Below are 15,990 nucleotides of genomic sequence, written 5' to 3'. Positions count from 1 at the left end.
CAGATTGGCGAAACACATCATCCAGTAACTGTATCCGTTACATAACAAACAACGACTCGGACGAAGAGCGTTCGTGTGGAATAGCGGCCTTCTGTCGTATCCATGATCGGGGCTCTAGTTGATGGTGGTGTGACCTGGTTGAGGGTATTAAATATGTTCATACAAAGTATGCAGAAGATCATTTTGACATATTATCGCTCGGGGCTCTGTGGTCACTCTATTTAGCCCCAAAGTGAACCTTAGCTAAGCGTCTTCAAGGGATTAATGTCAATCAGAAGTGGGAGCATTCGTGTTAGGTCAAGCGAGAGAAACATAGCGTTTGGGTATATCGGTTAAAACCATGTTCAATCATTTGTTGCAAACCTGAGGGGATTTTCAGGAGTAGAATGCACCCCTCGCTATTCGTCACATATTTGTTGTTGTTAACCCTCGCTGGATGCCAAGTTAATTTTTCTGACGCACATTTTCCTAAGACATGAAAAGTGAAGGTTATGCTTTGTTTGTTTGTTGTTTAACGCCACACTCAGCAATATTCCAGCTACATGACGGCGGTCTGAAAATAATCGAGTCTGGACCAGACTATCCAGTGATTGATATCATGAGCATCGATGACATGCATCAACCAAGTCAGCGAGCCTAACCACCAACCCGATCCCGTTAGTTGCCTCTTACAACATGCATAGTCGCCTTTTACGGCAAGCATGGGTTGCTGAAGACCTATTCTACCCCGGACCTTCACGGGTCGAGGGTTATGCGAGAATTGCGCTCACGCGGCACTGTATCTACTCCCGGCTATAAAATTACGTAAAAATATAGAATATAAAATTTCCTACCCGATTGTGTTTAACTACAAATATTTAAACCGGTTTGATAAAAGATATTGCTGAGACTTGTCCGAGAATTCATTCTGCGTTGTCACTCTCGCATCCAAGGGGTTAAGGACGAAAACGGCGTGGCATCGCGTCCATTGCAATTGGGTGTGGAGAGTTTCCCATAATATCAAATTTTATTTATACACTTAAAAGCCACTGGCCACTGGACCTTGGTTATATATACACGTAACACGTTTTGTGTATACTAAACTCCACTATCAACTGAATGGGAAGACCAGTTAATTATAATATTATGTTATATAAAGTTTGTGTTGTGTGTATACTATACTCCACTATTAGTTAAATAGTTAATTATAGTAGCTGTATTCTATTTATAGTAATAGTAACATTTGTATTCTCTCTATATATAGATAGATAGACAGATAGATAGATAGATAGATAGATTTATACTATTATGTTATATAGTGTGTGTTGTGTATACTATACTCCACTATTGGTTCAATAGTTAATTATAGTAGCTGTATTCTAATTATTGTAATAGTAATTTTTGAATTCTCTATATCTATCGACAGATAGATGTAGAAAGGTAGATAGGTAGATGAAATGTCTCCCAGGCCAACTGCTCCGCCACATCAGTGTACTCAGTTATATCATTTTTTTGTGGTATCTCGATGAAATATTCTCAAAATATCCACCAATGGTTTGTCTGGGCCAGAAGGGACTATTTACAAGCCGGAGTGAGATAGGTTGGATATGTCTGGCTGTGGTTGAAAACAACACTAAAGTGTGTGTTGTTTGTATACCATACACTACTATCAGTTAAATAGTTAAGGATAGTAAATTATGTGAGATGTGAATAATGGATATAAAGGCTGAAGATGGATAATTATGATATAGAACATCAACGCCAGAGAATAACCAGTCTCGATTATCCTACGAAATATATTCATTTGATCGTAGAGGGCCATATTGTGGTGAAAATTATATGCTTTGATCACTGATGACACAAGCTGTTCGCGAAAAGGGTAAGCATTACCTGCCCTACCGGTAGCACCCGCCACTTACACAATTTGTATAAAACAGTAATTGTTTGTTGCCCAACACCGCGCATTAGCAGCAGTCGAAATACTGGCCTTAGTAAAAGTGTTTGAGTATGGCTTTATGCCGCTTTTAGCTAGTACAATTCTTTTCAACTCCGATTTTAAAACTATATTGTTTTATGATGATCCACAGGTGCATCTGGAAAGGTTTGGGATACTGTGGACGTGAATCCTGTATGCAAGATGTTCTGTCAGGATGTCTTTTGGAAGCATGTTTTTAAAAGAGGTAAATATATTTTCTACATTAGTTTCATGGCTATCAGTCTTCTGTACAAATGAATTTAGAAGTAATTTCTTCGGACAACTGTATATATTGCTTTTTTAAACTACTCGTGGAGTGCCCCCATTTAGGGATCGTCAATTTCATATACTATTTGACAATGTAATTTTTGTGACAGACAATCCATTTGTTTTTCAACAGTCCGAAGCAAGTTTATATAGTTTATAGGACATCGGACATGGTACGATAGAGCCAGGACCTTTCTGCCCCACTAAAACCACCAGATTTCAAGTTCAAATTTTGTCGAAACTACTGTAGTTCAATTGACGGACGATGTCCATCCATGGCGTCATATTGCAGAAACCATGAAGAAAAGACGAATACCTCACTCAATAATATATTTTTGTTTCAGATCGAAAACTAAAATATATGGTCCTACTTGGTATTGCCACCATAGTGGTGTACGGATTCCACGTGTCAAGTCATCTACCAACAGTCGCTGAACCTTCGAAGTCCGTCATCAAAGATGGCGGCGAGGAGAATCAGCAGACAAATATAGGAACGCCGAGCCACAACCTGAATAAAAAACCGTCTGACAGTTTATCGGAAAACCGAAACAAACATTTCATTATATGCATAGAATCTGGTCGCCTTGGAAACGCGATGTTTACTTATGCATCTATTTATGGTATTGCGTCGGGAAAGAATATGAGTGTTGTCATTGATGAAAGCAACCCGCTGGTGAAACATTTCAAATTGGACGCGAAAAGTATGAAGATTCAGTCGCTAAGCGGTTATTTGAAACTGGTCGAAAAAAGTTCGTGTGACTTCGACCAAGCATTGACCAAGTTCGACTCAAACGGAAATGTCATGATAGAACGGTATTTGCAATCATGGCGATACTTCTCTCACGTCGAGAACAAAATCCGGAGTCAATTTGATTTCACAGATTCTACAAAAGCATCGGCTGATGGTATTCTTAATAAGATTCGTGAGGAAAGGTCATTGTCAGCCAACGTGAGTGCCACCTTAGTCGGCATTCACTACAGAAGAGGGGACTTTGTGGAGAAACATTTTAAAGATTTTGGTTATCAGCTTGCCCCAGTGGAATATATTCAACGTGCAATGGAGTACTTCCGCTTGAGGTACAGTCACGTGACTTTCGTCCTTGCCACTACTTCCGCTGTATTCATAAAGGATCTTCTGAAGGACGGTAGCGTCATACATGTGACTGGAGGTACAGCGATAGCAGATATGGCCATTATGGCGAGATGTGACCATTTGATTCAAACTGTCGGGACGTATGGATGGTGGTCTGGATTTCTAAACAATGGTACTGTTGTGTATTATAAATACCCAGCAAGAGAAGGATCTGAATTACGAAAATTGTTTAGTAGTGACTATTCAAGTTTTTTTTACCCCAAATGGATTGGAATGGAATGAACGGGGAGCTATTTTCATCAGGTGCTTCAACTTGTGGGATTCTGTCTGATTCATAAACATTTTTAGTCTGAGAAGTTCTCAGAATATTTTGGATATGGCCCTTGACTCGGTGACTTGGTTGATTGTGTGGCATACTATCTTGACGGTGTGAGACGTTGCTCATAGTACAATCCATTAGATGAGTGTGGCGTAAAACTAACATGAGGCCTTTGCTGAGTATTAAGAAGTTGATGCTTCGGAAAGGCATCGATATATGGATGGTTGGATGGTTGGTTTGTTGTTTAACGCCGCACTCAGCAATATTCCAGCTATATGACGGCGGTCTGTAAATAATCGAGTCTGGACCAGACAATCCAGTGATTAATATCATGAGCATCAATCCACGCAATTGGGATTGATGACGTGCATCAACCAAGTCAGCCAGCCTTTTACGACAAGCATAGTCGCCTTTTCGCATGGGTTGCTGAAGACCTATTCTACCCCGAAATCTTCACGGGTCCATCGATATATGGAGTCTGTAGAGATATCTTGAGTCTGTGACTTTCCCCATCTCTACACGCATGAGGGGTTGTCGAGTAGACTAGTGATTCGACACGTCGAAGACCCGGGTTCGATTCCCGACATGGGTACAATGTGTGAAGGCCATTTCTGGTGTCCCCCGCCGTGATATTACTTGAACATTGCTAAAAGCGGAGTGAAACTATACTCACTCACTCTACACGTATTAGGATGTGGCGATACAGGATCAACGTAACAGGTTCTGTTCTTGCCGAAAGAGACGAATTGGGCATCGGGTGGTTGATATGTGTTTTCAGGCTGAATGTGTGATGTCATGTCGCATTAGTGTTTTGTAAGTTTATACATTAAAATATGGTTTATTAAGTCTTGTAATTTAATGTCTTCAGTAGATGATTACATTCATTATTCGCGCGCGTGTGTGTGTGTGTGTGTGTGTGTGTGTGTGTGTGTGTGTGTGTGTGTGTGTGTGTGTGTGTGTGTGTGTGTGTGTGTGTGTTAGATTTAGCCAACCAAATACATTCATTGTCCGGGGTTCAATGCTGTCAGGATTACTCGGGCCCGGGACTGGTGTGTTTCAGCATACAAATCCATCAATTATTTATCCGCTCTGTCAGGTATATCAGCACGCAACAACTACATGAAAAGAAAAACTCTGTTCAATAAATGCAATCGGGAAATCGAACAATGAGTCTTCAGTTTACGTAAGGTCCGAAATAATCGCGTCTGGAGCAGACAATCCGGTAAATAACATCATGAACATCGATCCACGCAGTTGGGATAGCGACCGCCTCTTACGACAAGCATAGTAGCCTTTTACGGCAAGTATGGTTTGCCGAAAACCTATATTCATACCAGGTATCATAATCAACCTAACCAACCACACAATCTAAAGTTCACACTTTGAAGGATCGGCTTACATAGTTTGTGCGTAATTGCAATTAAGTAGTTGTCGAATTTAAACAACATCCGCTCACTAACAGACCTCAACTGTCAACTGAGATTTTATAAGTGCGTATTCAATCAGTGATGTGTGCAGAGCGATTTTGGCGATAGATGATCGTAACTCCCATACTTTAACATAGACTTACGATAATCGCATTACTAAGCTCGCTTTGTGCAGGTGGGCCCAGGTATTTCATGAATAACTTCGGTGTTGGGCGCAGTATTCGGGCATTTGCTAAATCAGTAACAGCTTCAGCTTGGATTCATCTCCCTGTATCGGGTGAATGGGAAATTGCATATTACATTCATTTCGTATGTTTTCAAAAGACTTGCACAAAATAACATTTCCTGTTCGGTTCCTCGCTTTTTAGCAAAATACTCTGACCAGTTATTTCATTATTTATTTGTACACAAAGGCGTATCATACTGAAGGCATTTAGAAGTAAGAGGAAAATGATGACATGAAACTTTTTTTATGGAGAGTAACTTCTTTTATTCTTTGTTCACGGCGTTTCAGAGTTACTTCTTGCTCCTTCATCAGGTGATGCTGAGGACGTTTATCATGATATGTTTACACAACACATGGTGGGATGAATGTACAAAGATAACAATGTGATGACGAAGCCAGTGTGATTAACAGGAGAGGATTCAATTAAGTACACCGGAGGTGTGGCGATGAAAAGGTACTGGCTGTTGTGACACATGCAATAAGGCAATCAAGATTCGTATCCATAGTAACTTCTTTGAGAGGCATTTAGAAGTTGGAGTACTAAGTGAGGATAAGATATGTGGATGAACAACTTCTATATGATTAGGAGCGACGTTTGGACGTTTGCTCTAACACCGTTATCGGGCAAGTGAACACCATCAGTTGTTGAACATATTGAGCATGGTCTCTGATGTAGTGAGGTGGGTGGTTTTGTATGTCTTCCAAGTTCTGTAGCTAATTTATGGTTACTTAATAGAGAACAAGTGTTCTCGTTATTTTCTTATTTTACAGTGACTGAGATAAGGTTTAATTATTTTTCATTTTTAACTATCCTCTATGTCTTAAGTTTTTCTCCTGTGCCTTTAGTTACATTAGCATCTGAAGGATGTCCTTGAAGGGAGACTAATTTCGACTCTTTGAATGTTCGGGATAGGAAATCTGAATTACTCTAACTCTAAACGCTAGTTTGCATACCTAAAGATGTACACTCAGCAAAAGCATTTTGAAGTATTATGTTTTTTTCATCTTCCCAAAGAAAAGGCGTGAACTAACTAGAAAAGTCCAGTTTCCACCCTTGCCGAACTAGGCTTGAATTTCCAGACTCGATCGTAGCGCCACCAAGGGCTATTACGAGTTTTTGATGTCCCCCCTATCGACCAATCAGATTCCACCTCTCATATCACTTGCAATTGTTTCAAACAAAATGGTGGTGCCAATTAAGTCGATCTGATCTATAATACCTAGTTCCGACCGGGAGCCATTTAACCATTCAGAGCGCTCGCTTTCCTTCACTGCCGAATATCTTGACACAGGGGCGCCATTTTGTCCCCCAAGCGCTAACGTTATCCAAGGCCTTTACAGCCACGTGTTGTATTGGGATCACTGCGCGGTAATTTTAGGCATTCGCATGAAGGCTAATCGCTGTGTATTTTGAAGTTTCTCGAATATGGACGACATCTTAAATTGTTTAAGCCGGTCACGGGACGATACGGGCGATCACGAATGGTAATTGCAGCCAGTTCAACGGTCGAATAAATTACTCCATCTTATCTACTTCCTTTTATAAACTGGGAATTTAAAATCTTATGAAACTAATACATGAAAGGGAATAATAACTTAAAGATCAATTTGGTCAGAGAATTGTCTTTAAGTGCATTAGTTTATAATTCTTTATTAAAGAATTAATTCGTACAAAAATGTGCAACGTTTTCAACAATGATTACAAAATAAACAATTTTTGTATTTTTATATATTGATCTATGTTTTGATATATAAAAATAATACTATTCCAATATTCGATTAAACAATAAGACTAGCTATAGGCATCATAAATACATCTGAAATTCTAGAACTCTATAATGTTTATCATATATGTACGAGAGACAATCACATACATATAAATAGCAATATGTGTGTTTTGCTAAAACTTTCAGTGAGTACCTCAGAAATTCTCAGAATGGCAAAGACAATCGCTCCTAAATCAGTTAAATCAGGTAAAGTATATACTTATCCAGATAGTGATCGCGAAAGTAAAAATTAATAACAAACTGTTTCTGTATGCCGTTTTACACACTCTATCCTATCAGGTTAATTATGGGCATTGGCTCTTTTCATAAAGGGGGGCACGGGTGGCCCAGTCGTCTAAGGCGCCGCGATTCGCTGTGCAGAGTTGCGTCCCTTGGGCACGCCAGAAACCTATGATTATGGGTTCGAATCCCGGTTCGCCCCGATTATGTTTCTAGGTTTGTCAGCACCATACCCGTGCTCGTGGGTTTCACCGAAGTGCTAAACGTCTGAGACCTGCATCACTTCGGGCTTTCCTCCCACATTAAGCTGACACGCCGCGATATAACTGGAATACTGTTAAAAGCGGCGTTAAACCAAACTCACTCACTCACTCTTTTCATAAAGAGGTAGAGCACACGTATTGATCAAGTCGCACCAGTCTAGGAAAAATGGGAGATCTGAATGTAATTAGCGGCGAGAACAAGACAGGCCCAGGTTGTTATTAATTGAACATGCGCAGACACGAACAGCAGTCAACCTACGGGCTTAAGTCACTGATTGACATTTTGCATTTGACATCACCTGGAGAAGGTAGCGCGTGAGAAAGGTAAGACCAGTTTGATGTTTGTTATATCTGAGGCACAGTTTTATTCGTACTTTGTGTGTCAAGCTTTATGTGGAGATATAAACTGATGCGCAGGAAAGTTGCTCAATATTACGTTACACTATATTGCCAGGAGGAGAATCGATTCCGTATATTGATTATTCTGGTTCACTTGACGAACCACACCTCTCATAATTACGGAAAGGCGCGAGTTGTATCAGACCACGTGGTAGGAAGACAATAACGAAGTGTTGGGATCTAAATTTTACAATTCCATTTTTTATTTCAAAAACACGATTTGTAGCATTTCTTAATTTACAACTAGTTTATGGCGTCAGGTAATTAATGTATATATCAGCACTACATGTGTCAATTCACTGTATTATTTCTTTGTTAGATTGTGTTTTATTTTTAAAAAATGCTAATATTCACCTTCTTTTTATAATTTTGTACCATATTATTTAGTCAGTCTTGCTTGAGAGCGCTAAAAGGATCTGTACCTAAACGTCGATATTTCAGTAAAATAAAGTAGTTGTGATCCATAAATTGTGTCTAGTTTGCAATGGATCATATATGTCAGGTTGTTTGGGATTTTCCAGCGGCTCTTCAACCATCACTCGTATTTCATTTCCAACGTGCATCCTACACGCTGATGTGTTGCGGTCGATACGGTGCCATGACAACACATACACAAACAAAACCTCCGGCAACATGCAACATTTATACAATCAATCATTGAGTAGACTGGTTGGCACAATCGGTGGCTGGACACTATACCATGTGGACGCACTGCCTGGTGGCCAGATCACGTTTTAATTTGTCCCAGTGAGCTATCTCTAGACTTCAGTATCGGCACCAGCAGGATGGTATCTTACGCGACCGACTCTGTGTTACACCGGCTGCCTAGTTGCTGCAAGGACATGCAACAGCACCCTCTCCAACTGCAGCAATTTACGGATTACATTTTTGTGATGCTGCATCGAGCTGATGGGAGGGTACCGACGTCGTCGTGAAACTGTGTTTGTTTTGGATGTTTGTGAGCCACGATCCATCGCTGGATACGATGACACGCGATCAACCAAGCCGCCGAATCTGACCATCCGACTTACCAACAACGATCAGCGTAAGTTGCTGGGGTCCAATTCTAACCCATTAAAGTCATCTACATGTAGTTTCCCCGGCTATCAAGTACCGTACATGTTTGGGTCCCAGGTTTATTCATATTGTTAGACATGAAATATAATTCGTTTTCCTGATGATATTCTCTAGTTACGTGGGAAGTTTAGAAAAGGGCTCATAATTGTTTGCAAGGAAATATAAGGATTGGATTTGTCATGCCTAATAACTCTTGACGCTAAATATTCGTGTGTGTTTTTTCGGGGAAACGTACTATCCACAAGACGACTGCTAATGAGGAGGTCATAATTCTATACGTAAAACAGAATACTTTACTATTCACATCTACTTGTACCCGGGATAGAATAGGTCATCAGCAACTCATGCTTGACGTAAAAGGCGACTATGCTTGTCTTCTTGTCTTAAGAGGCGACTAACGCGTACAGAATCGGGTGGTCAGGGTCGCTGACATGCTTGATGCTTGTCATCGTATCCCAGTTGCGTGGATCGATGCTCATGATAGCAATCACTGATTGTCTGTTCCAGACTCTCTATATATATGTTGGACTAACGTGGACTTTATTATTTTATTATATATATATAAACGAGCAAATGTTCACTCGGTGTACATGTAATATATAATAAGATAAGAAAATAAAGTCCACGTTAGTCCAACATCTTCTATATGTCAGTTTCAGACATAGTACTTTCACTGTCTCATGACAGCTCTTCAGTGTAACTGACAATGACATATGAATGACGTCATACTTATGTTGGCACACTCCAGCAACGACACCACGCAATTTAACTTTTTTGAATTAAAATCTACGGTATTTGTAAAGTAGCAGTGTAACGTTTACGATTGAAATGACAAATGTATTAATGCATTCTTGAGTTCAATTTTGGTTTCATAAATTTGATAAACATTTGTTCTTTTTCCAGTCTCTGCTGCTTGTTACTGGTATACAATTTATAAAACGGAAAAATACTAAATTTCCCGTTTCCGCAATCATCAATGTGTTTGCTGACAGTTAGGCATCAAACAATAGGGTCTCTAATTTGCTGTTTGTGTACAGTGATTCTATCTTTTAATTCCATGCCGATTTCACCGATGTAGTTTTCGCAGCGTCCCGAACATCGCATAGAATACACCACATCTTTGCTGCGGCAGTTCAGGTCGGCTTTCACAATGAAACCCTTGCAATTTGCAAAAAGGAAATAAGTGAACCTTCACTCATGATGTTACATGTGCCGCATCTTGGTGTGTTACAGCTACTAACACATGATACACTCTGTGTACAAGAATATTTGAATGGACAGAGATTTGCTGACCTCCACCACCCCCTATGTTTTCCGTGGCCGGATTCTTCTGAGAAATCTCACCTTTTCTTATAAGTGAATTGATTATTGCCAGGAACAGCTGAGAAGTTTCTGGGTTGCTGTGATCTGCTGGACGTGAAGCCTGTATGCAAGATGGCCTGTCAAGATGCCATTTGGAAGCGGGCTCTTAAAAGAGGTAAATATATTCTCTACTCTTGTGTCAGGCCTATCAATTGACAGTTGCCATAGGGCATGTTTCCACATTGTGAACATGATTTTATGAATCGAAATATGATATGATAATAAATACTGTTTACCGTTTGACTATCGAACGTTGTCATTATATGGCAAAATACTTGAAATATTTCCTTTCACTGAGCACAGTTCACTTGGCCCGAGACGTAATCACTCAGTGAGATTTGATTGTCCCTTACAAGGACAAAGGTATGAAATACAGTAAACTACGGTTATAACGAACACAAAGGGACCACTTATTTTAGTTCGTTATAACCGTAGTTCGTTATAAGCATATATACAACATATATATACAACAAATGGCCGGGACTAAAAAATAAGTTCGTTATATCGATCAGTTCGTTATAAGCTTGTTCGTTATAACCGTAGTTTACTGTAATAATGTCGTTTTTACTCTGGAAAGCACCTGGTTTTCGACTCGTCGCTGTCGCGCTAGATGACGCCAAAAGTAAAGTAAGAAATATTGAACGTATTATTGAATGTCGTATATAAATACTATTAAACATGGTCCGGAAGCCCTTCGGCGCATGATATAGATTAGATTTAGTTCAAATTATTAAAAAAGGGCTAAACATTTGCCCAAACCATGCTTCATGTGCTCGAGTGAAATCACAATTTGTACTGTTCAGCGAGTAGTTGCTGCATACCGACTTCCGGTTTGACATGACAGCATGGCACCCCTGTGAAGGAGAGTCCGTGACAATTGTCAATTTCTAAATATGTTATTTGTTCACTGGACATTTTTTATTTAAAATGGGAAGACAGAGTCAGTATTTTTGTGTGCTTTTGAATGAAATCACGATCATCTGTTGGTTGAGTGAGTGAGTGAGTACTGTTTTACGCCGCTTTTTAGCAATATTCCAGCAATATCACGGCGGGCGACACCAGAAATGGGCTTCACACATTGTACCCATGTCGGGAATCCAACCCGGGTCTTCGGCGTGACGAGTGAACGCTTTAACCACTAGGCTACCCGACCGCACTCATCTGTTGAACGGAATATATAAGTCACGTCTTGTAATACATGTTTAGGGGCACGGGTGGCCAAGTCGTCTAAGGCGCCGCGATTCGCTGTGCAGAGTTGCGTCCCTTGGGCACGCCAGAAACCTATGATTGTGGGTTCGAATCCCGGTTCGCCCCATTATGTTTCTAGGTTTGTCAGCACCATACCCGTGCTCGTGGGTTTCACCGAAGTGGTAAACGTCTGAGACCTGCATCACTTCGGGCTTTCCTCCCACATTAAGCTGATACGCCGTGATATAACTGGAATACTGTTAAAAGCGGCGTTAAACCCAACCCACTCACTCACTCACTAATACATGTTTAGTTAATTCACCCAGGGCTCAATTCAACAACGCATTTATCAGGTGATCTGCATTCAGTGGTTTGGCGTTTTTCTTTGAGAACACTGGATTTCCGTCTTCTCATAAGGTAATTTAGCTATTTCTTAAACTTAGTGTTTCATAGGAAATTGCAGAAACCTGTTCTGTAATTCTATGTATTCTATATATGTGTAACACACCCGTGAAGATGCGGTTTAGAATCATCTTCCCGAGGCAAGGGAGTTAAAACTGGACTTTTACAGTCCGTTAACTCCCTTGCCTCGGGAAGATGGTTTAGAATTGGTCTAATGATATGTTAATGTTGTATTACAGTTGATTACCTGCAAACATGTTCATTTTGAAAGTAACCAAATATACATTTGACGAGGGGAGAAAAATCAGGTAAACATACATATCCTTGTTCAGGGATATAATCCCCGTCAGCATAAATTTATACCGTGCCAGCGATTGATAAAATACTACATAGAAGAGGACCCTGCGGAATTATGAGCCGTGTACCATGCATTATAAATATCAACTTACGACGGAGCTTGGTGCACGTGTAACATCGGCAGAGATCGTATTTCTCGTGCATCACGCAAGGGCGACTTACACATTATAAATACATTCAAAGAGTTCTGGTTTATTTTTCAAATATTTTTCACAAGGAGATGGTTTGTCAAAGTGTAAATGTAAGGATGTGTAGGGGAATATCCTCGTAACGCTCCATTCCTTAAAAAGTAATGGGCCTCGGGTCCATCATGTAATTTTCAATGAGAGTTACGAGGAAAGTTCTCAAATTGACCTTGCGTCTTTTTCAGTTATGGTTAGCTGTGCAATCCAAGTGTTAAGTATAACTGTACCTGATGCATTGATGTGATGTGGGGTAAGATGAAATGAGGCTAAACATTATTTCACTAGTTCAATGACCCGTGACGACCCGGGGTAGAATAGGTCTTCAGCAACCCATGCTTGCTTTAAAAGGCCACCATGCTTGTCGTAAGAGGCGACTAACGGGTGGCCAGGCTGACTTGGTTGATGCATGTCATCGTATCCCAATTGCGTAGATCGATGCTCTTGATGTCAAACCTAAAACTGTGTGTTTGAAAATAATTTGTTGATTATTCAATGATATTTTGTGGTTCTTTACTTTGTTTACAATTACGTACGTACGTACCGATTGCTGGGTTAAGCAACAGACATAGGAAGGCATGTATATCACTAATAGGTAAGTAAAGTTGAATGTGTTGGCTTTATAAAGAGGATGGTGATGACTTTACTGACGTAGGGTTTAACCCGGATCCCCTGGATATATACTCCTCTGGCCACAATCACTTCGGAATTTCCTCCAAGATAAGTTGCATCAAGTTCCCACGACGCTATAATTGACATAGTGTTCAAAGCAGCGTTAAACCAAAGTCACGCACTGAGGGGCTCTGATGTTGATGATGATGATGGGTTCTCAATGACTGTTCTTGGTGGTCATCTATGTCTTTGTAATATTTTGGTGAAATATGAAACATGAATTAATATTTAGCTATACACTATAGATCTATATGAAGTATCTACAGCCAATATCAGAGCCATCAATTTCTCCTTGCATTATATTATATTATATTATATTATATTATATTATATTATATTATATTATATTATATTATATTATATTATATTATATTATATTATATTATATTATATTATATCATATTATATTATGGAATCATATGTAAATGTTAGGTGGTAAGTACTTAAGCATGCTATTGATTGCTTCTAAAATGGGACTTGTTTAAGCCGGGGCTGAATTTCGTATTTTGTCTATTTTAATGGAATAACATTCTATCTGAAAACGCGCTGTCCCAGTAGAGGCTCGACAACAGTTAACACGGGTACATGATCGATCTGTACATTAGATTGTATTATTGGTTTTTATAATAATATATTGTATTTGTGGAATAGAGACATAAGTATGATATTTTTAATAAATTGCACAAAATATATTACAATGCCCTATACTTCACAAATATGGGGTCAGGCAAAGTGGACAGTGTGTGTGTCGGGGAGGGGGTGGGGATGGGGAGGGGGTGGGGTGAAGGAGAGGTTATGATACAGTCAGGGGGCTTGACTGCCCCACTGACACCACCTGAATTCAAATTTTGTAAGAACTAGTTCAAACGTGAATGGTACTCGAATGTTCATGTTGAGGACCCACATTAGATTCCCTTCATGGGTACAATATGTCGAGCCCACCCCTTGTGTCCCTGACTTCGCTGATAATATTGAAAAGACAACGTTACACCTCACTCGTGTATTTGTTTCAGGTCGAAAACTGGAATATATGGCTCTCTTTGGCATTGCAGCAACCGCAGTGTACATATTTAGTCAGAAATATGACGTTTTGGAAGGCGGGTCTTCTTCAAAGCAGACGACAAGCGAGCAGACAAGTACAAGAATTCCGACCCAAAACGGAAATAAACGCTCATGGAACAGTATATCGGAAAACCGACACAAACATTTCGTTATATGTATAGAATCTGGTCGCCTTGGAAACGCGATGTTTACTTATGCATCTATTTATGGTATTGCGTCGGGAAAGAATATGAGTGTTGTCATTGATGAAAGCAACCCGCTGGTGAAACATTTCAAATTGGACGCGAAAAGTATGAAGATTCAGTCGCTAAGCGGTTATTTGAAACTGGTCGAAAAAAGTTCGTGCGACTTTGACCAAGCATTGACCAAGTTCGACCCAAACAGAAATGTCATGATAGAACGGTATTTGCAATCATGGCGATACTTCTCTCACGTCGAGAACAAAATCCGGAGTCAATTTGATTTCACAGATTCTACAAAAGCATTGGCAGATAGTATTCTTAATAAGATTCGTGAGGAAAGGTCATTGTCAGCCAACGTGAGTGCCACCTTAATCGGCATTCACTACAGAAGAGGGGACTATGACCTGAAACATTTCAAAGATTTTGGTTATCAGCTTGCCCCAGTGGAATATATTCAACGTGCAATGGAGTACTTCCGCTTGAGGTACAGTCACGTGACTTTCGTCCTTGCAACTACTTCCGCTGACTTCGTAAAGGATCTTCTGAAGGATGGTGATGTCATACATGTGACTGGAGGTACAGCGATAGTAGATATGGCTGTTATGGCGAGATGTGACCACTTGATTCAAACTGTCGGGACGTATGGATGGTGGTCTGGATTTCTAAACAGGGGTACTGTTGTGTATTATAAATACCCAGCAAGAGAAGGATCTGATTTCCGAAAAATGTTTAGTAGTGATTATTCAAGTTTTTTCTACCCAAAATGGATCGGAATGGTATGACAAGTGGAACTATTTCATTAGGTGTTTGAACACGTGGGCATTCCTGGTGAAAAGGCTTCCAGCACATGTGTTTGTTAATGGATGTGACTAATTGGATCGGGGGGTCATCCAAACCAACCCTCACAACCCTCACACTAATACCCTACAACCATCACTCACGCCCACACCTCTCACACAGACCGACCGCCTCCATGTAGTGGTAGAGCGTCCGACCGGAGAGCGGAAGGTCCGGGGACTGGTCGGCTCGGAGTCAGTGTACTGTGTCTGAGTGGGGTATTCATGTTAAACTGCGGCATGGTATCTCAGTGAGCTAGCACTATAAATCGGCATCGGTCCGGACTAGTACAAGCAGAAACACACCTCTCACGCAGACCTCTGTGATAAAACTTTAACATTGCTTCTTAAGGATGCAGCACACATGTAAATGCATGAATACGTTTTCGTCCAAGTGCACACGCTCACTGTTTGCTAAAACGGTTGATTCCTTCCCAAAATATACGCATGCGCGATTACACGCAGCAGAAACTCTTGACAACAATCGACCGCCTCCGTGGTCTAGTGGTAGAGCGTCCGCCCGGAGAGCGGAAGGTCTGGGGTTTGATCCCCGACCGCGTCATACCAAAAGACGTTAAAAGATGGTACTTGGTGTTACCCTGTCTGGGGCTCGGCATTAAGGGGCTAAAACAAGGACTGGTCGGCTCGGAGTCAGTATATTGTGTCTGAGTGGGATATTCATGTTAAAACTGCGGCATGGTATCTCAGTGAGCTAG

General features: G+C 40.5%; 2 protein-coding genes across 2 annotated transcripts; both read left to right on the top strand.

Annotated features, from left to right (window-relative positions):
- The first annotated feature begins 2,116 nt into the window (after positions 1 to 2,116).
- Positions 2,117 to 3,596, top strand: LOC139469758 (galactoside alpha-(1,2)-fucosyltransferase 2-like). The gene is made up of 2 exons (XM_071252039.1): positions 2,117 to 2,159; positions 2,566 to 3,596. Exons 1-2 carry the CDS (start codon positions 2,117 to 2,119, stop codon positions 3,594 to 3,596), a joined length of 1,074 nt encoding a protein of 357 aa, XP_071108140.1.
- Positions 3,597 to 8,863: 5,267 nt separating this feature from the next.
- Positions 8,864 to 15,398, top strand: LOC139469358 (galactoside alpha-(1,2)-fucosyltransferase 2-like). Its single transcript, XM_071251509.1, has 3 exons — positions 8,864 to 8,999; positions 10,407 to 10,508; positions 14,208 to 15,398. The coding sequence occupies exons 1-3, from the start codon at positions 8,864 to 8,866 to the stop codon at positions 15,218 to 15,220; spliced, it is 1,251 nt and encodes a 416-aa protein (XP_071107610.1). The 3' UTR covers positions 15,221 to 15,398.
- Positions 15,399 to 15,990: the final 592 nt, after the last annotated feature.

The sequence above is a fragment of the Haliotis cracherodii genome, unplaced genomic scaffold (assembly GCF_022045235.1).
Source record: "Haliotis cracherodii isolate W230 unplaced genomic scaffold, xgHalCrac1.p SCAF_2, whole genome shotgun sequence".
NCBI lineage: Eukaryota > Metazoa > Mollusca > Gastropoda > Lepetellida > Haliotidae > Haliotis > Haliotis cracherodii.
The sequence above is the reverse complement of the archived record's forward strand: the minus strand, read 5'-3'. Positions and strand labels throughout refer to the sequence as shown.

Excerpts from the sequence above, each read along its gene's own strand:
- LOC139469358 (XM_071251509.1), top strand. The coding sequence starts at position 8,864 with ATGGGAGGGTACCGACGTCGTCGTGAAACTGTGTTTGTTTTGGATGTT. Across the intron at positions 9,000-10,406 it reads ACTTACCAACAACGATCAGC|GAACAGCTGAGAAGTTTCTG; the intron begins GTAAGTTGCTGG and ends GATTATTGCCAG. Across the intron at positions 10,509-14,207 it reads GAAGCGGGCTCTTAAAAGAG|GTCGAAAACTGGAATATATG; the intron begins GTAAATATATTC and ends TATTTGTTTCAG.
- LOC139469758 (XM_071252039.1), top strand. The coding sequence starts at position 2,117 with ATGTTCTGTCAGGATGTCTTTTGGAAGCATGTTTTTAAAAGAG. Across the intron at positions 2,160-2,565 it reads GAAGCATGTTTTTAAAAGAG|ATCGAAAACTAAAATATATG; the intron begins GTAAATATATTT and ends TTTTTGTTTCAG.